The sequence below is a fragment of the Cicer arietinum genome, chromosome 5 (genome assembly GCF_000331145.2).
Source record: "Cicer arietinum cultivar CDC Frontier isolate Library 1 chromosome 5, Cicar.CDCFrontier_v2.0, whole genome shotgun sequence".
NCBI lineage: Eukaryota > Viridiplantae > Streptophyta > Magnoliopsida > Fabales > Fabaceae > Cicer > Cicer arietinum.
Window position 1 is genome coordinate 52,144,531 of NC_021164.2, and position 26,698 is coordinate 52,171,228.

At 23.8% G+C, this 26,698-nt stretch overlaps 2 protein-coding genes across 11 annotated transcripts; one reads left to right on the plus strand and one right to left on the minus strand.

The window, feature by feature from the left end:
- On the plus strand, nucleotides 1-21,094 carry LOC101508358 (uncharacterized). 10 transcript variants are annotated; one of them, XM_012715779.3, is made up of 17 exons: nucleotides 1-228; nucleotides 781-834; nucleotides 2,101-2,142; nucleotides 3,562-3,615; nucleotides 4,873-4,926; nucleotides 6,148-6,201; nucleotides 7,939-7,992; nucleotides 9,589-9,642; nucleotides 10,854-10,907; nucleotides 13,329-13,382; nucleotides 15,021-15,077; nucleotides 16,272-16,328; nucleotides 18,239-18,292; nucleotides 19,569-19,628; nucleotides 20,140-20,199; nucleotides 20,298-20,420; nucleotides 20,746-21,094. In XM_012715779.3, the coding sequence occupies exons 1-17, from the start codon at nucleotides 129-131 to the stop codon at nucleotides 20,754-20,756; spliced, it is 996 nt and encodes a 331-aa protein (XP_012571233.1). In that variant the 5' UTR covers nucleotides 1-128; the 3' UTR covers nucleotides 20,757-21,094. The 10 variants fall into 10 exon arrangements, with proteins under 10 accessions (XP_012571233.1, XP_027190629.1, XP_012571235.1 ...); XM_027334828.2 differs by lacking the exon at nucleotides 20,298-20,420; XM_012715781.3 differs by lacking the exon at nucleotides 19,569-19,628.
- Nucleotides 21,095-24,654: 3,560 nt separating this feature from the next.
- LOC101503740 (probable long-chain-alcohol O-fatty-acyltransferase 5) lies at nucleotides 24,655-26,080 on the minus strand. The gene has a single exon (XM_004500063.4). The coding sequence runs from the start codon at nucleotides 25,819-25,821 to the stop codon at nucleotides 24,787-24,789; it is 1,035 nt and encodes a 344-aa protein (XP_004500120.1). The 5' UTR covers nucleotides 25,822-26,080; the 3' UTR covers nucleotides 24,655-24,786.
- Between the last annotated feature and the right edge of the window lie 618 nt (nucleotides 26,081-26,698).

Genomic DNA, 26,698 nt, shown 5'->3' on the forward strand with positions numbered 1-26,698 from the left:
ACATTTATTACTTTACTAAATTTAAAATTGTCTCTTGGCTCCATTAATAAGCTATCTTTTGGCCATATATATTGAGACTGAATATTATTATTTATCAACCATTGCATTGTCATTCACCAAGAAACAACATGGATAACTCAAAGTCATATATGTTACTTTGTATTGGTCTTTTTGTTATTCTATGTTCTCAAGTTCTAGCTTATAATGATCCCGTACCCCCTATCTGTGGTAAGTCATTCTGATCTATATAACTTTTTTAATTCATGCAAAAATCCATGAATTTTCATGCTACTTTTCATTGTTTATAGAAAGTGTTATATGATTAATTTTCTTATTGTGTGGGTCATATATGGTTTTATTAAGATTCCCAGAAGTAAATTTTAATACACATATTTTTATGAATAAAATAAAATGAGTTATTTCTATATAAAAAAAAAAGTAAATTTTAATAATTTTGTGATTTGTTAAATATGTATGTTTACTATTTTTTTCATCAATTATTATTTTTAAATATTCATTTAAGAGGTAAAAAAGTTATGTCTAATTTTGAAACATTTATGTGTTATTTTTTTAAAACTATCAATCACAGACTACCTTATGAATAATTTTTAAGGTAGTTAGGATTTGTCAAACTTTTAAGTAATATAGCAAATTATATTCATTGACAAATATAAAAAGAATCATTATATCAATAATGTTTAAATGTTTATTTAATCAATAATTTTTTTTTAAGAAATCCATAAATTATTTAATTTTTTCAATTATTTATTGTTATTGCAGATGGGGAACTATATTATCACAAGGATCTAGTTTACGAGAAGATTCCAATAATTGGTAAGTAGAGTAATACAACTATTTTTCATGGTATAAATAGGGGTGACACACCATGGCCTTCATAACATTTATTTGAATTTGGATCTTGAAATTTGAGTAGTTTGTAAAGTTGGAATATCATTAGGTAATGTGTATTTTAATTACCCTTTGGAATCTTGATAGAAAGCAAAAACCATCTAAATTGGACCATGCCTTGAACATGCCCTTTGCAAAAATTAAGATGATTGTTCTATATATACACAGCTAGCAATTTCCCTTTTGTAACCAACTCACTTGCTCTCACCAATTCAAGTAGCATTTATTTTTCCAAAAAAACACATTCAAATGCATCGATTGTCATTTTTAAATTTCAGAATTGTTCTCTAAAAATTGAGCTATTTTTATATATTTCAAAAGTTTTGGGGAAAAATGAAAATTATATTTAGGTCAAAACAAAATTTTTGTAAAAATTGATAAACTATTTTACTCAAAGTATAATTACTCAAACTTATGAAATAATATAATAATTTATGATTAAATGAAAATGTAAAAAAATTCATTGGATTGTCTTTGTAAATATACAAATTAGATATATAAAATTTATTTTTTAATTGTGTTATCAATGAATATAGGCATCGGATTTTCAAAAGGGCCAATATTCCAACTATTGTCCAACAATTGGCAAAAATGATAATATGTAATCATTTGCTTATTGGTCAAAATAGTATGAACACATTATAAGTATGACAAAATTTATTTGAATTTTACTCTTCTAAATTAAGTTGTTAATAAAGTTAGAAACTCAATAATGAATATATTTATACAAACTTAATTTCTATAATAATTTTATGTTTTTTTTTAATTAAATAAAATTTGAAAGAAAAAAAAAAGTTTTTTGAAATGTCATTTCAAGATATATAAATGCATCCCTTGGAATTTACACTTTATAAGTATTTAATACTCATATTAGAATGAATAGAATAACGTTAGTAATATCATTTTAAGGTATATAAATGCATCTTAGAATTTACGAACTTTATAATCCATTATATAAATGTATGACTTTCCCACCAAATTATTATTTTTGAAAGATATATTTTTTATGTTTTTTGTTAAGTAAAAAGAAAGTAAGTTGAAAACAGATTAATCATCCCATAAAAAACCAATATTCTTTTATAGGTGGATAAGTTATAAGTTTAATTTTAATACAAGTCAGTATAAAACCTTTTAAACCATCAACCATATGTTATAAGTTTAATTTTTTTTAATTATGTGTGATTAATGCAGATGGACCACCAGATGTCCAAAATGATAATGATTCTCCAACTGGTAAGGATGATATTGTAATCATTCGCATTAGTAAAAATAATATGGACAAACTTTGATAAATTTTATTTGAATTTAATTTTTCTAAATCGAATTGAGGAACTCAATAGTGGATATATTAATACAAACTATAATTACTTAAGCAAGTATCAGTTAACCCTTTTAAATTTAATCAATAGTGGATATATTTATACAAATTTTAAATTTCAAATGAATTTTTCACTTTTAAGAAATTAAAATCAATATATTTATTGGTTATCCTAAAAAGTACACCAAAGGAATAAAAATACTAATAAGTCGTAGTTATTAATCTTATGTTTTCTCTCAAAGGAATAAAAATTACAGAATTTCGATTAAGTACGACAAGTATGAAATACCATAGCAATAATAAGTCAGTTATTATGTATTTTTTATTTATTTTTGAGCTAAATAAAAATTGAAAAAAAGCTCTTTGAAATGTAATTTCAATGTAGATAAATGTAGCTTTGAAATTTACACTCCTCAAGTATTTAATGCTCCTATATGAATAAAGCTGTCTATTTGACAAATCCATAACTATTGGCCTCAGCCCACATGTTGGAGGGGTCAAACAAATTTATAATTTAAAGGCTCCCAATACTGAAAGTTCTCTAAAATTTTGTGGGTATAATGGGCATATAAGGCTTTCGTTTTAAAAAAAAAAAATAAAATCGATTTTTCTTAAACAAATTTGACAATTTTTTTTTATTTTTTCACCGATAACAAAATTTTGAATTTTTTTATTCGAGAAAAAAATTGATTTTTTTTGAGAATTTTTTATTTATTTTTCTCACAAAATTGATTTTTTGATATTTTTTAAAACTTTTTATTTATAATTTTTTTCGAAAAAAATAAATTTCGAAAATTTATTAAGAAAAAATCTCAAAATTATCAAAATATTGGGGGCTTATAAGCCCCTCGAGACCCTCTCTTAAGCCCCATGAAATAATGGGCCGAGATTTTTAAAAAAAATATTTTGATAGGGGCCTAATATTAAGAGTTTAATAAATAAATAAAATTAAGGACTTAACAGTTGAGAGCTTTTTTGACAGCTCTATATAGGAATGAATAAAATAATGTGTACAATTTTAAAATAAAAAAAAAAAAAAACATTAAGTTTTACAAATTTTATAATTCATAATATATGTGTATGATTTTCCCACCAAATTATTATTTTTTAATAATAGATTATTAAGATTTTTTGTTAAACAAAAAGAAAGTAGGTTCACAAGAGATTATACATCCCAGCTAAACAGACACCACTTTAACTAAAAATCCAATGAAAATATATTCTTTAAAAGGTAGATAAGTTATAAGTTTAACTTTTATACAATTCTGTATAAATCTCTTTAAACAATCAAATATCGAGTTATAAGTTGAAATTTTTGTATGTTGTTAATACAGATGAGACACCAGCTTTTCAAAATGATCAATATTCCAATGATTCACCAAAAACTGGTAAGGATTGTATTGTAATCATTTGCATTGATTAAAATAGTAGGATCACACTATAACTTTGACACAATTTATTTGAATTTATTTTTTGTCAATCGAGTTGTTAGTAAAGTATGAAACTCAATAGTGAGTATATTTATCCAAACTATAATTACTTATGGAAGAGATGGTTAACCCTAAAATTTAATCAATTGAGTATATATTTATAGAAATTTTAAATTTTAAATAAAATTTTCACTTTAAAAGAGTTGGAACCAAGAATATTTTATTGGTTATCTTAAAAAATACAATTTGAATTTAATTACATGATTAAATACTAATAAATCGTAGTTATTATAGTACTATTATGTTAGTGTGTTTCATAATTATAATTAAATTGTACTTATGATATTCTAGATATATCATTTTATTTTATGGTAGTAGTAGTTATTAATCTTAAGTGTTCTCAAAAAAGAATGAAAATAACATAATTTCTATTAAGTACCACAAGTATGGACTACGAAAGCAATAATGTGTACTCGTGCTTCGCATACAAAAGTTTTTATTTTGGAATTTGATTGAAAACAACGTATATATAGGGTGTAACAAACACATTCATTATTTTCATCAAATTGATTTTCGTAAAAACAAACATTTTCCTAATAGTATCTACTAATAACTATCCACTTTCTCTCATTATTTTATGTATTTTTTATTTTTCAAATAAATAAAATTTTAATAAAAGTTATTTGAAATGTCATTTCAAGGTATATTAATGTATCCTTAAAATTTACACTATATAAGTATTGAATGCTCATATTGGAATAAGTGAAATAATGTGAGTATTTTTTTTTAAAGTAAGTTTTACGAATTTTAGAATGCATTGTATAAATGTATGATTTTCCATGAAATATATATTTTTTACATTTTTTGTTAAGCCAAAAAAAAAAGGGTTCAAAATTGATTACTCATCCTATTTAAAAAGATACCACTTATCTGAACTAAAAAACAAATTAAAAATATATTCTTTTAAAGGCAGATAAGTTATAATTAAGTTTAATATAGTTATAATTAATTTTAATTTTGACACAATTCAGTATAAATCTCTTTAAACTATCAACCACAAATTACCTAATGTATAACTTTAAAGGTATAATTAGTCAAACTTATGAATAATGTAGCAATTTCGATTAAATTAAATTATAAAAAAAAAAAAATTCATTGTATCATCATTGTAAATATATAAATCTAAATTTTTTTAATTATGTGTTATTAATGCAGATGCGGTATCAGATAATTATCATTATACTCCATATCACTATGATTTTCCCTCTGGTAAGAATCGTATTGTAATTATTTACAATATTGGTTAAAATTAGTATGAACAGCACTATGACTTTGATAAAAAATTATTTGAATTTAATTTTTCTAAATTGATTTTTCGGTAAAGATAGAAATTCAATAGTGGGTATATTTATACAAACTATAATTACTTAGATAAGGGATATATTTACATGAAATTTAAAATAAGTTTTTCACTTTAAAAGAGTTGGAATCAAACATATTTATTGATTATCTTAAAAAAGTATAATTTGAATTGGATCACATGTTCAAATGCTAATAATCATAGTTATTATAGTATTATTGTGTTAGTGTGCTTCATAATTATATTGAAATTGAAAGCAAGAAAGACAACTTATTATATACAAGATTACCATATTATTTTATGGAAGTAGTAGTTAGTATTCTTAGTTTTCTCAAAAAGGAATAAAAATAACAGAACTTCTATTAAGTACGACAAGTATGGAATACAAAAGCAATTATGTGTATTTCAGCTTCTCCTAAAATAGTTAACAATTCTTTATTTTGAAATTTGATTAAAAACAATATGAATAGACAGAATGACAACCAATCAAATACTTTCGTTGCTTTCTTCAAATTGATTTTTTTTAAACAAAAATTTTCTTAAAAGTAACTGCCAATAACTTTCCACTTTCTCTCATAATTTAAGTTTCAAATTTCTTTAATTATTTTAAGTATTTTTTAATTAAATAAAATTAGAGTAAAAGTTCTTTGAAATGTCATTTCAAAGTAGGTGAGTCATGTGGAGAGGAGGCGAGAACCGTAAAATTAATATGTTTAGAGATAAAATAAGAAGAAAAAAAATAAAGAAAATACATAGAGAAATGTCTAGTGGGATTACGAGAGTAATTTCATAACTTATAATTTTAAATATAAAGTTCAAATATAAAATTTTAGAGAGGTTTAGAGGATAAAAAATTAAAGATATCAATAGAATTTTTAAAATTTAAATTATACTATACTATAAAAAATAATTATGATCATCTCTGATTGAGTTTGAGTGCCCTAATTGCATAGGGTTAAGGGTCAATCTCCATAAAATAGATAAAATATATTATTTACCAAATTATAACTTGAATATCTCTTAAGAAAATCAAAATAGTAATATTTTTTAAAAAAAAATTATATGTCTTAAAAAAGTCCCGCCGCTAGATATATAAATTTTAATACTTTATTTATGTGATATTAATGCAGAAAGGCCACCATTATTCAACAATATTCAAGAATCTAATGATTTTCCAACAACCGGTAAGAATCATATTGTAATCATTTACATTGGTCAAAATAGTACAAAGACATAATCACTTTGATAAAATTTATTTGAATTTGATTTTTGTCAATCAATTGTTAGTAAAGTTAGAAACTTCTTATGTAAGGGATAGTTAACCTTTAAATTTAATCAATTATGGATATATTTAAACAAACTTTAAATTTAAAATGTATTTTTCACTTTAAAATAGTTGAAATCAAATACATTTACCGATTATCTTAAAAAGTACCATTTGAATTTAATCATAGGTTCAAATATTAATAAATGGTGGTTATTATAGTACTATTTTGTTAGTGTGTTTCATAATTATAATGAAATTATAGGAAATAATTACAACTTATGATATACTAGATAAATTTTATTTGAATTTAATTTTTCTAAATCGAATTGAGGAACTCAATAGTGGATATATTAATACAAACTATAATTACTTAAGCAAGTATCAGTTAACCCTTTTAAATTTAATCAATAGTGGATATATTTATACAAATTTTAAATTTCAAATGAATTTTTCAAAAATCAATATGTTTATTGGTTAATCTAAAAAGTGGAATAGAAATACTAGTAAGTCGTAGTTATTAATCTTAAGTTTTCTGTCAAAGGAATAAAAATTACCAGAATTTCGATTAAGTACGACAAGTATGAAATACCAAAGCCGTTATTATGTATTTTTTTATTTTTGAACTAAATAAAAATTGAAAAAAAAGCTCTTTGAAATGTCAATGTAGATAAATGTATTTTTCAAATTTACACACCTGAAAGTATTTAATGCTTCCATAGGAAAAAAGTTGTCAATTTGACAAACCCCTAATTATTGGCTCAAGCTCACATGTTGGAGGGGTCAAACATATTTATAATTTAAAGAGTCCCAATATTGAAAGCCCCTAAAATTTTGTGTGCTTAGTGGGCATATAAGCCTACGTTTTCAAAAAAAAATCGTTTTTTTTTAAACAAATTTAACAATTTTTTTTTTATTTTTTTCAATTTGTTCACAGTAACAATTTTAATGTTATTTTATTCAAGAGAAAAATCAATTTTTTTCGAGAATTTTTTATTTATTTTTTTCACAAAATTTTTTTAGATTTTTTTTCGAAAAAAATAAATTTCGAAAATTTATCAAGAATAAATATCAAAATATTGGGGCTTATAAGCCCCTTAAGACCCTCTCTTAAGCCCCATGAAATAATGGACTGAGATTTTAAAAAATATATTTTGATAGGGGGCCTAATATTAAAATATTAATAAATAAATAAATTAAAAGCCTAGCAGTTAGGGGCTTTCTTGACAGCACTATATAGGAATGAATAAAATAATGTGAACAGTTTTAAAAGAAAATAAATAAATAAAAACATTAAGTTTTACCAATGTTATAATTCATTATATATGTGAATGATTTTCCCACCAAATTACTATTTTTTAAAGATTTTTTTAGGATATATTTTTTGTTAAGATTTTTTAACATTAAGATTTTTTTTGGGGGGGGGCTTTTTCGTTAACATTAAGATTTTTTTTGTTAAGCAAAAAAAAAGTAGGTTCACAAGTAATTATACATCCCAGCTAAACAGACATCACTTTAACTAAAAATCCAATGAAAATATATTCTTTAAAAGGTAGATAAGTTATAAGTTTAACTTTTATACAATTCAGTATAAATCTCTTTAAACAATCAAATACCGAGTTATAAGTTGAAATTTTTGTATATTGTTAATATACAGATGAGACAGCAGCTTTTAAAAATGACCAACATGCCAATGATTCTCCAACAACTGGTAAGGATCATATTGTAATCATTTGCATTAATTAAAATAGTAGGATCACACTATAACTTTAAAACAATTTATTTGAATTTAATTTTTGTCAATCGAGTTGTTAGTAAAGTAAGAAACTCAATAGTGAGTACATTTGGTTAACCCTAAAATTTAATCAATTGAGGATATATTTATAGAAATTTTAAATTTTAAATGAAATTTTCACTTTAAAAGAGTTGGAACCAAGAATATTTATTGGTTATCTTAAAAAATACAATTTGAATTTAATTACATGATTAAATACTAATAAATCGTAGTTATTAAAGTACTATTATGTTAGTGTGTTTCATAATTATAATTAAATTGTACTTATGATATTCTAGATATATCATTTTATTTTATGGTAGTAGTAGTTATTAATCTTAAGTTTTCTCAAAAAAGAATGAAAATAACATAATTTCTATTAAGTACCACAAGTATGGACTATGACAGCAATAATGTGTACTCGTGCTTCGCATACAAACGTTTTTATTTTGGAATTTGATTGAAAACAACATATATAGGGTGTAATAAACACATTCATTATTTTCTTCAAATTGATTTTCGTAAAAACAAACATTTTCCTAATAGTATCTACTAATAATTATCCACTTTCTCTCATTATTTTATGTATTTTTTATTTTTCAAATATATAAAATTTTAATAAAAGTTATTTGAAATGTCATTTCAAGGTATATAAATGTATCCTTAAAATTTACACTATATAAGTATTGAATGCTCATATTGGAATAAGTGAAATAATGTGAGTAATTTTTTTTTAAAAGTAAGTTTTACGAATTTTAGAATGCATTGTATAAATGTATGATTTTCCATGAAATTATTATTCTTGAAATATATATTTTTTAGGCTTAATTGCAATTTTGATCCCCCTATTTTAACTGAATCGCGAAAGTAGTCCCCCCATTTTGTTTCTCCCCAGTTTTGGTCCCCCAAGCAAAATTTTGGTCCAAAACTTGATGAAATTTCATATTTTTTGCATTTATTTAAGTCACACAATGCCTCAAGATCTCATTTACAACAATTGTACTTGAAATATATGATCATAAATGGTGTAGTACGGCTTTAAAAACTAAAATCTCATCAAGTTTTGGACTAAAATTCTGTTTAGGGGACCAAAACTGGGGAGAAACAAAATGGAGGGACTACTTTCGCGATTCAGCTAAAATAGGGGGACCAAAACTGCAATTAAGCCTATTTTTTAACATTTTTTGTTAAGCCAAAACATAAAAGGGTTCAAAATTGATCACTCACCCTATTTAAAAAGATATCACTTATCTGAACTAAAAAAACAAATTAAAAATATATTCTTTTAAAGGCAGATAAGTTATAATTAAGTTTAATATAGTTATAATTAATTTTAATTTTGACACAATTTAGGATAAATCTCGTTAAACTATCAATTACAAATTACCTAATGTATAACTTTAAAGGTATAATTAGTCAAACTTATGAATAATGTAGCAATTTTGATTAAATTAAATTTTAAAAAAAAATTCATTGTATCATCATTGTAAATATATAAATCTAATTTTTTTTAATTATGTGTTATGAATGCAGATGCGATATCAGATTTTTATCATGATACTCCATATCACTATGAATTTCCCTCTGGTAAGAATCGTATTGTAATTATTTACATTGGTTAAAATTAGTATGAACAACACTATGACTTTGATAAAAAATTATTTGAATTTAATTATCCTAAATTGAGTTTTCGGTAAAGATAGAAATTTAATAGTGAATATATTTATACAAACTATAATTACTTAGGTAAGGGATGGTTAACTTTTAAACTTAATAAATTGTGGATATATTTACATAAAATTTAAAATAAGTTTTTCACAAAGTTGGAATCAAACATATTTATTGATTATCTTAAAAAGTATAATTTATTGATTATCTTAAAAAGTATAATTTGAATTTGAACACATGTTCAAATGCTAATAATCATAGTTATTATAGTACTATTGTGTTAGTGTGCTTCATAATTATATTGAAATTGAAAGCAAGAAAGACAACTTATTATATACAAGATTACCATATTATTTTATGGAAGTAGTAGTTAGTATTCTTAAGTTTTCTCAAAAAGGAATAAAAATAACAGAACTTCTATTAAGTACGACAAGCAATTATGTGTATTTGAGCTTCTCCTAAAATAGTTAACAATTCTTTATTTTGAAATTTGATTAAAAACAACGTGAATAGACCGAGTGACAACCAATCAAACACTTTCGTTGCTTTCTTCAAATTGATTTTTTTAAAACAAACATAATTTAAGTTTCAAACTTCTTTAATTATTTTAAGTATTTTTTAACTAAATAAAATTAGAGTAAAATTCTTTGAAATGTCATTTCAGAGTAGGTGACTCGTGTAGATGTGGAGAGGAGGCGAGAGAAATAAAATTAATACGTTTAGAAATAAAATAAGAAAAAAATAAAGAAAATACATAGAGAAATGTCTAGTGGAATTACGACGTAATTTCATAATTTATAATTTTAAACATAAAATTCAAATATAAAATTTTAGGGAGGTTTAGAGGATAAAAAATTAAAGATATTAATAGAATTTTTAAAAATTAAATTATACTATACTATAAAAAATAATAATGATCATCTCTGATTGAGTTTGAGTGCCCCAATTGCATAGGGTTAAGGGTCAATCTCCATAAAATAGATCAAATATATTAATTTACCAAATTATAACTTGAATATCTCTTAAGAAAATTAAAATAGTAGTATTTTTTTTTAAAATTATATGTCTTAAAGAAACCCTACCGCTAGATATATAAATTTTAATACTTTATTTATGTGATATTAATGCAGATAGGACACCATATTTCAACAATATTCAAGATTCTAATGATTCTCCAAAAACTGGTAAGTATCATATTGTAATCATTTACATTGGTTAAAATAGTACAAAGACACAATCACTTTGATAAAATTTATTTGAATATGATTTTTGTCAATCAATTGTTAGTAAAGTTAGAAACTCAACGGTGGTAATATTTATATAAACTATAATTACTTATGTTAAGAGATAGTTAACCTTTAAATTTAATCAATTGTGGATATATTTAAACAAACTTTAAATTTAAAATATATTTTTCACTTTAAAATAGTTGAAATCAAACACATTTATCGATTATCTTAAAAAGTACCATTTGAATTTAATCATAGGTTCAAATATTAATAAATGGTGGTTATTATAGTAGTATTTTGTTAGTGTGCTTCATAATTATAATGAAATTATAGGAAATAATTACAACTTATGATATACTAGATATACCATTTTATTTTATGGAAGTAGTAGTTATTGTTCTTAAGTTTTCTTAAAAAAGAATGAAAACTTAACAACCAATCAAACACATTCATTGCTTTCAATAAATTGACTTTCGTAAAAACAATCATTTTTCTAATAGTAAATACCAATAACTATGCACTTTCTCTTATTATTTAACTTTCCACTTTCTTCATTAATTTATGTATTTTTTTTCAACAAAATAAAATATGAAAAAACGTTCTATGAAATATCATTTCAATATATATAAATGTATCCTTCAGATTTACCTTATGTAAGTATTTAATATTCATATTGGAAAAAGTAAAATGACGGGTATAAAGATTTTTTTAAATTATATTTTACGAATTTATAATTCATTATATAAAAATATGATTCTCCCACCAAATTACTATATTTGAAATATATATTTTGTAACATGTTTTGTTAGGCAAAAAGAAAATAGGCTCCGAACTAATTTCTCATCCCATCTAAAAAGACACCACTTACTAAAAAACACATGAAAATATATTTTTAAAAAGGAAGATAAGTTATAATCAAGTTTAATTTTGTTACCATTCAATATAAATCTCTTTAAACTATCAACCAAAAATTACCTCAAACATAACTTTAATGGTATAATTAGTCAAGCTTATAAATAATATAGAAATTTATGATTAAATGAAATTAAAAAAAAATATGGACAGACTTTGATAAATTTTATTTATTCAAATTGAATTTAGCAAAAAACAAATATTTTTATGAAAGTAACTACCAATAAGTTACCACTTTCTCTCAGTATTTAACTTTCCACTTTCTGTCATTATTTTATATATTAATTTTTTTTTAACTAAATAAAATTAGAAAAAAAAAATGTTTTTTAAAATGTCATTTCATGGAATATAAATGTAGATTGGAATTTACACTTCGTAAATATTTAATACTAATATTGGAATGAATAAAATAACGTAAGTAATTTTATTAAAAAAATAAATAAGTTTTACAAATTTTATAATTCATTATAAATGTGTATGATTTTTCCACCAAATTATTATTTTAGAAATATATTTTTTAAGTTTTATATATGTTAAGCAAGAAGAAAGTAGGTTCAAAACAGATTAATTCTCATTCCAGCTAAAAAGACACCACTTAGCTGAACTAAAAAATCAATGAAAATATCTTCTTAAGAAAGTTGATAAATTATAAGTTTAATTTTGTTACCATTCAGTATAAATCTCTTTAAACTATCGACCACAAATTACCTTATGTATAACTTTAAAGTTATAATAATTTAAACTTATGAATAATATAGCAATTTATGATTCAATGAAATTATAAAAAACAAATCAATTGCATCGTCATACTAAATATACAAATTAGATGTATATATTTAAATTCATTGCGTCATCATACTATACCTCTTATTTAAATAACAAAAACATTCCGATAAGGCTTAGTCATGTTGACTTGGACAAACAAAGCTAAAGATTAGGACATTTATTTATTTGACTAAGCCTTATCGGAAATTACCAATAACTTTTCACTTTCTCCCATTATTTAATGTATTTTTTTATTTTTAAACTAAATAAAAATTGAAAAAAAGCTCTTTGAAATGTCATTTCAATGTAGATAAATGTATCCTTGAAATTTACACTCCTGAAGTATTTAATGCTCATATAGGAATGAATAAAATAATGTTAGCAATTTTAAAAGAAAATAAATAAAAAACATTAAGTTTTACAAATTTTATAATTCATTATATATGTGTGTATGATTTTCCCACCAAATTATTATTTTTTAAAGATAGATTATTAAGATTTTTTGTTAAGCAAAAAGAAAGTAGGTTCACAAGAGATTATGCATCCCAGCTAAAAAGAGACCACTTAACTAAAAATCCAATGAAAATATATTCTTTAAAAGGTAGATAAGTTATAAATGTAACTTTTATACAATTTAGTATACTTTAAACAATCAAATAACAAGTTATAAGTTGAAATTTTTGTATGTTACTAATACAGATGAAACACCCGCTTTCAAAAATGATCAATATTCCAATGATTCTCCAACAACTGGTAAGCATCATATTGTAATTATTTGCATTGATCAAAATAGTACGAATACATTATGGGCTAAATTACATCTGTGGTCCCTTAACTTAATTTTAGGTAACGTTTTAGTCCTTTATTTTTTTTCCCGATTTAGTCCTTTATTCCTAACAATATCAAATAAAGTATGAAAATATGAGTTTATTTGAAGATTTGCGTTACGAATTTGATGAAATTTGTATTATATTGAAGAATATAATTAATTTTATGAGTTTTGATTGAATTTTTTTTTATTTTTGTATAAAAAAAGATATCATTGTTGAAATTTTAAAACATAAAATACCAAATTATCACTTAAAATTAAAATAAATGACCAAGTCGGAAAAAAAAAGATAAAGGACTAAAACGTTACCTGAAATTAAGTTAAGGACCACGAATGTAATTTAGCCTATATTATGACTTTGACACAATTTATTTGAATTTAATTTTTGTAAATCGAGGTGTTAATAAAGTAAGAAACTCAATAGTGGGTATATTTATCCAAACTATAATTACTTATGTAAGAGATGGTTAACCCTAAAATTTAATCAATTGAATATATATTTATAGAAATTTTAAATGAAATTTTCACTTTAAAAGAGTTGGAACCAAGAATATTTATTGGTTATCTTAAAAAATACAATTTGAATTTAATTACATGATTAAATACTAATAAATCGTAGTTATTAAAGTACTATTATGTTAGTGTGTTTCATAATTATAATTAAATTGTACTTATGATATTCTAGATATATCATTTTATTTTATGGTAGTAGTAGTTATTAATCTTAAGTTTTCTCAAAAAAGAATGAAAATAACATAATTTCTATTAAGTACCACAAGTATGGACTATGACAGCAATAATGTGTACTCGTGCTTCGCATACAAAAGTTTTTATTTTGGAATTTGATTGAAAACAACATATATAGGGTGTAACAAACACATTCATTATTTTCATCAAATTGATTTTCGTAAAAACAAACATTTTCCTAATAGTATCTACTAATAACTATCCACTTTCTCTCATTATTTTATGTATTTTTTATTTTTCAAATAAATAAAATTTTAATAAAAGTTATTTGAAATGTCATTTCAAGGTATATAAATGTATCCTTAAAATTTACACTATATAAGTATTGAATGCTCATATTGGAATAAGTGAAATAATGTGAGTAATTTTTTTTTAAAGTAAGTTTTACAAATTTTAGAATGCATTGTATAAATGTATGATTTTCCATGAAATTATTATTCTTGGAATATATATTTTTTAACATTTTTTGTTAAGCCAAAAAAATAAAAGGGTTCAAAATTGATCACTCATCCTATTTAAAAAGATACCACTTATCTGAACTAAAAAACAAATTAAAAATATATTCTTTTAAAGGTAGATAAGTTATAATTAAGTTTAATATAGTTATATTTAATTTTAATTTTGACACAATTCAATATAAATCTCTTTAAACTATCAACCACAAATTACCTAATGTATAATTTTAAAGGTATAATTAGTCAAACTTATGAATAATGTAGCAATTTTGATTAAATTAAATTATAAAAAAAAATTCATTGTATCATCATTGTAAATATATAAATCTAAATTTTTTTAATTATGTGATATTAATGCAGATGCGGTACCAGATGTTGATCATAATAATCCATATTATTACTATGAATTTCCCTTTGGTAAGAATCGTATTGTAATTATTTACATTGGTTAAAATTAGTATGAACAACACTATGACTTTGATAAAAAATTATTTTAATTTAATTTTTCTAAATTGAATTTTTGGTAAAGATAGAAATTCAATAGTGGGTATATTTATACAAACTGTAATTACTTAGATAAGGGATGGTTAACCTTTAAACTTAATATATTGTGGATATATTTACATGAAATTTAAAATAAGTTTTTCACTTTAAAAGAGTTGGAATCAAGCATATTTATTTGTTATCTTAAAAAGTAAAATTTGAATTTGATCACATCTTCAAATGCTAATAATCATAGTTATTATAGTACTATTGTGTTAGTGTGCTTCATAATTATATTGAAATTGAAAGCAAGAAAGACAACTTATTATATACAAAATTACCATATTATTTTATGGAAGTAGTAGTTAGTATTCTTAAGTTTTTTCAAAAAGGAATAAAAATAACAGAACTTCTATTAAGTACGACAAGTATTGAATACAAAAGCAATTATGTGTATTTGAGCTTCTCCTAAAATAGTTAACAAAAAGGATTTAAAACAACGTGAATAGACAGAATGACAACCAATCAAATATTTTCGTTGCTTTCTTTAAATTGATTTTTTTAAAACAAACATTTTCTTAAAAGTAACTGCCAACTTTCCACTTTCTCTCATAATTTAACTTTCAAATTTTTCTAATTATTTTAAGTATTTTTTAACTAAATAAAATTAGAGTAAAAGTTCTTTGAAATGTCATTTCAAAGTAGGTGACTCATGAGGAGAGGAGGCGAGAAAAGTAAAATTAATATATTTAGAGATAAAATAAGAAAAAAAATAAAAAAAAATACATAGAGAAATGTCTAGTGGGATTACGAGAGTAATTTCATAACTTATAATTTTAAATATAAAGTTCAAATATAAAATTTTAGAGAGGTTTAGAGGATAAAAAATTAAAGATATCAATAAGATTTTTAAAATTTAAATTATACTATACTATAAAAAATAATTATGATCATCTCTGATTGAGTTTGAGTGCCCCAATTGCATAGGATTAAGGGTCAATCTCCATAAAATAAATCAAATATATTAATTTAAAATAGTAGTATTTTTTTTTTTAATTATATGTCTTAAAGAAGCTCCGTCGTTAGATATATAAATTTTAATACTTTATTTATGTGATATTAATGCAGAAGTGGCACCACCATTATTCAGCAATATTCAAGAAACTAATGATTCTCCAACAACCGGTAAGAATCATATTGTAATCATTTACATTGGTCAAAATAGTACAAAGACACAATCACTTTGATAAAATTTATTTGAATTTGATTTTTGTCAATTAATTGTTAGTAAAGTTAGAAACTGAATAGTGGTAATATTTATATAAACTATAATTACTTATGTAAGGGATAGTTAACCCTTAAATTTAATCAATTGTGGATATATTTATACAAACTTTAAATTTAAAATGTATTTTTCACTTTAAAATAGTTGAAATCAAACACATTTATCGATTATCTTAAAAAGTGTCATTTGAATTTAATCATAGGTTCAAATATTAATAAATGGTTGTTATTATAGTACTATTTTGTTAGTGTGCTTCATAATTATAATGAAATTATAGGAAATAATTACAACTTATGATATACTAGATATACCATTTTATTTTATGGAAGTAGTAGTTATTATTCTTAAGTTTTCTTAAAAAAGAATGAAAACTTTACAACCAATCAAACACATTCGTTGCTTTCAATAAATTGACTTTCGTAAAAACAATCATTTTTCTAATAGTAAATACCAATAACTATGCACTTTCTCTTATTATTTAACTTTCCACTTTCTTTCATTAATTTATGTATTTTTTTTTCAACAAAATAAAATATGAAAAAACGTTCTATGAAATATCATTTCAATATATATAAATGTATCCTTCAGATTTACCTTATGTAAGTATTTAATATTCATATTGGAAAAAGTAAAATGACAGGTATAAATATTTTTTTAAATTTTATTTTACGAATTTATAATTCATTATATAAAATTGATTTAAATATTTATCAGAATGAAAATAACAGAATTTCTATCAACCACAAATCATATGTATAATTTTTAAAGGTATATAGTTAATAAAACTTGTGAATAATATAGAAATTTATGATTAAATGAAAATATAAATAAAAAACCATCATTGTATCATCATTGTAAATATACAAATTTTTATTTTTATTAATTATGTGTTACAAATGCAAATATGGCACCAGATTTCTAAAATGAACAATATTTGAATGATTCTCTTAGGATTGGTAAGGATGATATATATTTTTAATCATTTGCATTATAGAATTACTATTAAGTATGACAATAATTAATTATGAAAACAATATCGTGTACTGTGTTTAATATAAACAGTTAACAAGTCTTTAATTTAGAAATTGATTGAAAAGAAGGAGATTAGAGAGAATAACAATCAATCAAACATGTTCATTGTTTTCTTCAAATTGATTTTCGTAAAAACAAGTATTTTCCTAACAATAACTACCAATAAGTTTCCATTTTCTTTCATTATTTTTTTTATATTTTTTATTTTATTTTTGAACTAAATATTTTAAGAAAAAATCATTCAATTGTCATTTTTTAGTATATAAATGTATTCTAGAAATATACACCCGGTAAGTTTGTAATGCTGAGATTTGAATGAATACATCAGAGTAAATTTTTAAAAAAATAAATATGTTTTATCAATTTTATAATTCATTGTATGTGTATAATATGATTTTCCCACCAATTATTATTTTTGAAAAAAATATTCTATAAGATATTTTGTTTAGCAAAATGTAAGTAGGTTCACAATTAATTATTCGTCCCAACTAATTTGACACCACTAAACTCTGAACTAAAAAACCATATATAAATATAATATTCTTTAATCAGTAGATAAATTATAAATTTAATTTTAATACAATATAAATCTCTTTAAACTAGCAGCCACAAATCACCTTATGTATAACTTTAAAGCTATAATTAGTCAAACTCACCAATAAAATAGGGTTGTGATTATCTGAATATATTAGAAAAAAAATCAGTTTACCGAAAAATTAAACATAAAAAATTTGTTATATAAATTGTAATTTTATTAGTTTATTTGTTGTTAATGCAGATGAAGCACCAGATTTTCAAAAGATTCAATATTCCACTGATACTTCAACAATTGGTAAGAAAAATAATATATCATTTGTATTTGATCAAAACAATAATGACACACTATGACTTTAAAAAAAGTTATTTGAATTTGACTTTTCTAAATCAAGTCAGTTAGTAAATTTAGAAACTCAATAGTTGATATATTTTTACAAACTATAATTAATTATGAAAATGTGTCACTTAAAATTTTAAAATGGGTTATTTACTTTTGAAGAGTTGCTCCATGCATATTTATTAATTATATATCTTTAAAAAGTACAAATTGAATTTGATCATAGGTTCAAAAACTAATAAGTCGTAGTTATTATATATAGTACTATATTTTTAGGAGCAGCATGCTTCATAATTATGTTGAAGTTGTGACCATTGACCAAGAAATACAACTTAGGATATATCATTTTATTTTATGTAAGTAGTTGTTATTATTCATATGTTTTCTCAAAAAGAAAGGTATAGTTCATATCTATTTTAAGTTATTTTTTTTCATATTAATTTCTTTAATCAAACCTAGTTATTCAAAAGATGCCCCTTGAGCCCTCTACTTATTGTGAATTCTGACCTATAATTGTGATTATTTTTTTGTTGAACTATAATTTTTATTATTGGTTGTGAATATTCATATTAATGACAAAGAAATCAAATTAATAAATGGGTATGAGGGTTACTGCAACAAACCTAATATACCACCATATAATAAACAAAATATTTGTCACCCAATATATAGTGTTATGAGCTAGAAATTCTAAAAAATGTCACTATATCTTAAATGTATTAACTCTAAATGTGTTACACAAAACTTGAACTCACCATGGTAAATTCTATATATTGGGTAATTTTTTAGTTTAGAAGTTAAATCTAAGTTTGAATAGCTAGTTTTATATTAGAGTATAAAATGAAAACATATTTCAACCGCCATAATAAAAGTTGCTAGCAGTAAATCTTAATGCTCATGTTTTTTTTTTTACTAAATTTAATACTCATGTTATTATGATAATAAAGTGAAATTTTTCTATCAAAACAATATGTAAATTTTAATATTTTAATTTGTTATTAGTGTGTCTGGTTTTCTTATTAATTATTATATTCAAAATAAATATTCATTTAAGAGGTACTCAAAATAAAATTCATTTTTAATTTGTTATAAGTGATAAGTTTTATTAAGATACACTCTCGGTTGTAAATCTTTATAAACTATTGATCACAAATTATCTTTTTAATAGTTTTTAAGGTAAATTTATGATTATTTAATACAAATTAGATTTATTATTCATTTATTGTTAATACAGATTCCACACTGAATAATCAAATTATCTTCGATTACACGGATCCTCCGGTCCAAGACGATGGTAAGGAGGATAATACAACTATATTTTTTGAAGTCAAATCTAATTAAAACTTTATTATGAAAAACAAAAAATTGGTGAATATAAACCTTATTTTTAATATGGTGTTGGTTCAACTTTATTATTTTTAATAAATTTTTATAAAGCATTTTATTTTATTTTTATTTTTAATAAATTATTTTTAAAAAAATAATAAAATCCACCCCAATTGAATCAATTTTTAAGAGATCTATATCATAAACACCTTATATATGTCAAATTCTTAAGAGAATTATTTTAGCAGCAAAATAGATAATAGTTTATAAAAAAAAACAAGTAAAAAGAATACTCTAATCTATACAACAAACCAAAATAAAAAATAACTGAGCCATAAAGTTATAATAACATATAGGATTTTAAAATTGATTACAATCCTTGATGGGTATAATTTTGATTGCTCTTTAATAGAAAAAAAAAATTTATTATTTTTCATGTGAAATGAGATCGACCAATTCTTGTTTTAATTGCTTTCTAGATGGACCCATTATTGAGGATGAAACCGTGACTACAAAGAAGAATGATATCACTACCTCAGGTTATTACTTTTCTTTTTTCTTTTTTTACAAATACATTCAATAATGATAATCAAAGTCAATATAACATCAAATTGAAACATATTGTGTTGGGCCACAGAGTCAGAAAAAGGTGAGGCCAATAAAGAAGCTAATTGGGTATATTTACATGCAAAATATCCTTGGATGAAAAAGAATGTACCTAAAAGTACTACTGGAACCCGAAAATTACTCAATGATGTCGGTAAGCACTTAAATTAAGTTTCCTTAACAAATTAATTAAAGTTCCATAAAAAAAATTAATTAAATTCTTCAAAAAAAAAACAAATTAATTAAAATCGAACACCATCTAGCATTTCATCTCATATCATTTAGTTTATTTCATATGTGTGGCATGCAAATGTGCAAATTACCATATCAACCTTTTTTTACTAAAATGGTTGAGTAGACTTTCCTTTTTCTATTCAAAATACAAATGATTATTAATATGATATTGAATCTTATTATGGTTTTTCATTCCATCAATATATTATTATAACATTAATTACATTTTGCATCAATTATTACAGCCAATAACTAGCGTGGATAGTTTCGGCAGCATGATGCTTAATATAATGATGCCTCCAGAGCTGATTGGAGGACTTTCCTATACCAAATAAGAATGAAATAATGTTGTTTTAAGAAAATAATAATCAAAATCAACCAGCTAGCAATATATATATGGTTAAACAATAAGGATGAGTACACTCTGCTTTTAATTTGTTATATATTCTGCAAACTTATGAATACTAATGAGTTGCTATATGCTTCCAAATAATAAGTAAACTTGTGAATACTAAAGAGTTGCTATATACTTCCAAATAATAAGTTAAGTGGTTTTATAATACCAATAAATCATAAATACTCCCTTTTCTATTATATCATTACTATTTATTATTCTATTTCATTTATTTTAATATGTACTTTCCATATAATTAATAAAAGGTACTTTTCTAAAGTAATATATAATTTCTTTTTTTATACAACTTTAATTATATTTTCTTATTTGTATTAAATTGTCAAAATAACTTACAATTTAGGACGGAGGAAGTATATATATTAGTGTTTTATTATATGTAAATTAAGTCTATAGACTTTTAAGAAGGGACTAATAAGGCTAGAGTTCTAGGGGAAGAAAATAAAACAATAAGAAAATTAATTCAGAGTATACTAAGGGTATCATTCAGAAAAATAATAAAGTTTATTTCCTTTTTTAGAAATAAAATATTATAAGGCTTAACTAAATTATGATTGAGAGTGACATTGCAGCTAAATTTAACAATGCATCATAGAAAAAATAGAACTCATAACAAACTTCAAATTATTAAAACAAATAAAACTTAATCAAATCCGAGTACAATCAAAAATAAACTACTAAACAACAATCTAATAGACTTCAAATAAGAACACAAAAAATGCAATTTTAATATATAATCTAATAGAAGAAATATATCTTGAATCTTTAAAACATAAACTACTCAGTGTTTTAATAAAAAGGCTATTAAAGTAAACAAAACTATCTAAAAAAATTATTGAAGGTTACAAATTTCACAAAGGAATCAAATGCTAAGAGACATAAACATACTTTAGGGATTCAACACAGAATGTGAAAGAGGAAGATGACAAAATAAAACTTGAATCTAAAATATATTGAGAGGGATAAATAAGGGGGGAAAACAATGCAAGGAAATAAATGTAGTATGATAGAAACATACCTTAAATTTAAGATGCAGAAAATAGGAAAATAATTGAACCCAACAAAACCCACGGTGCAGTGGTAGTGGACGCAAATCAGCAACACCAATTGATTGGAGGCAAGGCAAGATTTTGGGTTTAGGAAGAAAAATGCGCTTTTAGGGTTTAGGAAGAAAATTTCAGCAACGCTTACTGTGGAGGGGTGGAGAAAATGCAAACCATGTTTGTTGGAGGATTTAACATATTAATTGGATTTTTATTTTTTTGTTTTTCTAAATAATAATAATAATAATAATAATAATAATAGTAATAATAATAATAATAATAATAATAATAATAATAATAACAAAAATAACAAGAATAATAATAATAATAACAACAATAAAAATAACAATAATAAAAATAAATAACAATTATTATTATTATTATAATTACTAAATCTGGAGGGTTGAAGAAAATTTTAAAGAAAGGAAAACTTCTCTAAAGTTGGAGGGAATTTTTTGTGAAAAACTTTAGAATTTAGAGACGCAAAACATTTGAGACGTCATTGTTCCGTCTCTACATTTTGTCTCTATAAAAAATTTAATTTTTAGAGCTAAGTATGACTTTTCGAAACAGAGCTTGAGACGGATTTAGAGACAGATTAACTTTGTGACGGATTATTATGTCTCTAAATTCCTTCTCAAACATAAAACTTTTTACATTCGTCTCAATAAATCGTTTTTCATCTCCAATTCCGTCTCCATGCGTGATGGATGAAATTCCGTCTCTAAAATATGTCAATAAATTAGATTTTTCTAGTAGTGATATATATATATATATATCAAATAAGAATAGTTTTATAATAAAAGAGTAAGAGAGTTAAATTTTAACCACACAATCATATATAATCAAGATTAAAAGAAAAAGTCATGTGATTTTTTTAAGTGATCATGATCATCCATTTACAATGATGCGTTTAAAATTTAATTATTTTAATCTCTCATTGTAAAATTTCTCTTAATTATATATATTTGTTAATAATGAATAATAACCTAAAGGGTCTAAAGACAATAATCAAAATAAAAAGTTCAACTTCCTCTAATCATAAATATAAAAACAAAAATTAAGATGTATTTGATTTAAAATTATAATCAGGATATTTTAACTTTTTACTTATATATGAATTTTGTCTATAAAATCGGTACATACTTGACCCACGTTTCTGAAGCTCAAATTTAGAGATGCGTTTGTTTGTTTTTATCTAAAGGAGCATTTGGGGAATTGAATGAAAGCTAGAGAAATGATTTGCATTACAGATGAAAAATTGAAAAGTCTCACGGTTTGAGGGAATAACTGAACGGTGGTGATTAATTTGTAATAATGATAATATTTCTTCTTTTTTGCAGACATCAGCGACTGTGTACCACAATTGTCAATTAAAATTGCAAAACAATAATATAGGAATTAAATTAATCAAATAAGTTTTAATGATATTTAATTTCCAAAATGGAACTATTATTTACTTTTTTTTATCTATAAATATATTATAAATTTTAAAAAAAATTATTGTCTTTTATCTTATTTTCTTGTAATAATTTGACACTTTATTTTTTTATATTAGTCCTTTATAATTTAAAATATGCACACGTCGGTCTTTTTTTTTATCTTTTTAAAAAATTCTGTGGGGAGCATATTTTAAGTGAATTTTTTTAGTGTTTTTTCAGATTTTTTCTTCTAAAAATTAAGAATTCCAAAAAGAAATTATCTTCATTCTTAAAATCCTTAGAAAAAATTAACATTATTCTTTAATAAGACAACTAAATAATTTTGTCAAAAAAAAAAAAACAAAGTGTTATAACTAAATAAAAGAAATAAAAAATAGTTACAATTTTGCCAAAATTTTAACATTATTACTTCAAAATATTTCCAATTCTATCTAATATCATCAATGAATGCTATTAGTAGAGCTACCAAAAAGGGTTTCATTTGGCCCACATATATATTAATTGATTCAAATTTGAGAAAGAAATGAAAATTTAATTTGCTAACCAATTCAAGAAAATGTATTCTACTACAAGTCAAGAATAATATAGTATTGTTGTAATAAAGAAAGAGAATTCTCACTGTCGACCAAAATCAAGACTGTCAACCCCTCACCTTTGTTGGTTCAACTCTGTTCGCAACTATGTGATTAATCCACCCTCCTACTCCGAATACCAAATGCATTTGGTTTTATGTGGTGTTACATGTTATAATTTTATTTTAATGTCTCTATTGTGACAATAACGAGGGATATTTTGTGTATAATTTTATTTGAACTTTTATTAATTAAAATAAGAAATTATTGAGAGAGAAATAAAACGGTAGGCCGTTTCGTTGATCTACATAGTCACACAAATTATTCTTGATAAATTACAGCTCAATAACAAAGCAAGACGAGCTGAATTGGACCATTCATATGATCGAACCATTCAGTCATAGCGAGATGTAAAAGCTCATTTGACAACTTTAGCTGTAAGAAAATTAGATAACTTAACAATTAATTTTGGAATATTTTATTTAATTATTATAATTTATAGTAATTTTTAAACATTAATTCAAAATTTACCATATATTATGTTGATACATTAAAGTATTCACTTTTATATATAATATATTAAGTATGTGTTTGGTTAGTAGTAACAAAAATTGATTTTAAATATAATAATTTTAACTAAAAGTGAACTAATAAGAAGTATGCTTGTAAATATAACAATGCATAATAAATTAAAAAAGAACTCATAATTATTATGAACAATTTTTTCCCTGATGTTTAAAATTAGCGAGCGAGGGAGTTTAACATTAAAACTGTGTTACTGTAAGTTTAAAATAACTAATGTTCACTACAAAATTAATTATCTAAACAATAATTGTAACTTATCTTTGACAAAATCAACCATAATTGTATACTCTTGAATAGCCTTCTTATCAACACCATTTCTCACCAACTGAGGAAAAAACAACCAATTCCCAGTAACAGCCAAAAACGCCACCGTAAACAAACCCGACACGGCACGGTGTAACTTCCACCCACGCCGGAGAACAACCTTCTTAACAACAACCTCAACGGAAGTACAAACACCGTGAAGCACAAAAAACCACGTGACTTCCCACGTGGGAGGCACACGTGCAAGGTAATAATAAATAACCTCGTGCATTAAACCAGACACAACGAACGTTGCCAACGTGGCAACGGAAGCGGCAAACATGGGACCCACAAAAAAGTTGCTGACGTGGCGAACAGGATTGTATACGGCAGGGCGTAGAACACGGGTTACCATGAGGTTCCACCTACGACCCCAAAAGTCTTGAAGCGAAGTGCTTAAGTACGGTTCGTTGAATTGCGGTTCGATTTCAAAACCGAAAACGGTTCGAACCGGTGCTGCACTAAGTGCTAACACGAGTTCTAAGCCGAGGTACATGTGGCAGCAATAGAGGATCAAAATGAGATTAGGGTGTATGTGTTCTCTATAATGATAGCAACATATGATTGTGGCCAATATAACAACTTTCAGACAAGTAAAGGGTAAATTTGGTTTTTTGTATTTTTTGGTGTTTTGATTTTGATTTGGTGGTTGGGGGTAAATTGGAAGGGAGGCAATGGAAATGAAATGGAAGATGTTGTTTGGGAGAGGGAAAAGTGGGGGTTGGTTGAAGGAGAAAAGGATGAGTTTGAAAGTGGAAAGCCAAACAAGGAAGAAGGTTGTGGGGGCACCAAGGTGAAAGGAAGAGAGGTTTAAAGGAAGGATGAGGAAGAGGTAGAGAATTGGGAGGATAGAGAGAAGCCTTAGGAAGCCTTTTGGGATTTTGGATGATATGTAATAACAATAACATAGACATGTTGTGGATGTAATCCATACCTTAATGAATCTCTCAATTTCACCATCCATATCTCTCTTTCTTCCCCTTTGAAAGAATTATAGCTTGTGGCTGGATATGTGTAGAAGTGTTAGTGAGAAATGAGAGATCCATAGGGTCTGAAATAAATGGGATGCAGTTGTAATTTTTTATTTATTTTTTGGATCTATCATTTTTTAATTGAATTAGGATCTTTTTGAATTCTTGTGAGGTCAGTACAACTGTACTAGGCCCGGTTTTAACTCCGAGTCAACTAGAACAAATTGGGTGTAATTGAAAAACAATATTAGTGTCATACACTTGTGTCGTGATATTTCATCGGATTTCTATTATATTGTCGGAAAAAACGCAAGATTCGTGTTGAAAATTATATAGAACTCTATAAGAATTTGTAAAAAGTAATGTCTTTTATCTTATAAGTTAATTTTTAAAAAATAAATTATTTTCAATATTTTCAATATAAAAATTAAGATAAATTATAACAACTTAATTGAGATGAAGATTTTAATTATTCTCTTTTTTTTTCCTTTCCTTTTCTCTTTCATTTTTTTCTTCTTTTGAAAATCCAAGTTTCCAAATTCTCTTTTTTATTTAATATATTGTCATATAATGGAAAAGAAAATAATTAATCTCATATTAATATCAATGGTCTCTTTGTAACGGTGATGTATTATTTAATATTTGACACACTTCGAATATGATTATTTAGAATGAAGTTATGTGAAACCAAAATAATAAATTATTCTTTTTATTATTCAGAAATTCACTAAAGTAAACTTAATTTTATTATTTCGGTTGAGAATGTTATTGTTAGAGATCTTTAATCAGCTTTTGAGGCAAATCAATCTTTAAACCATATTCATATATATCTTCATAATTAACTTTGTGTATCTTCATTTTAAGAAGACA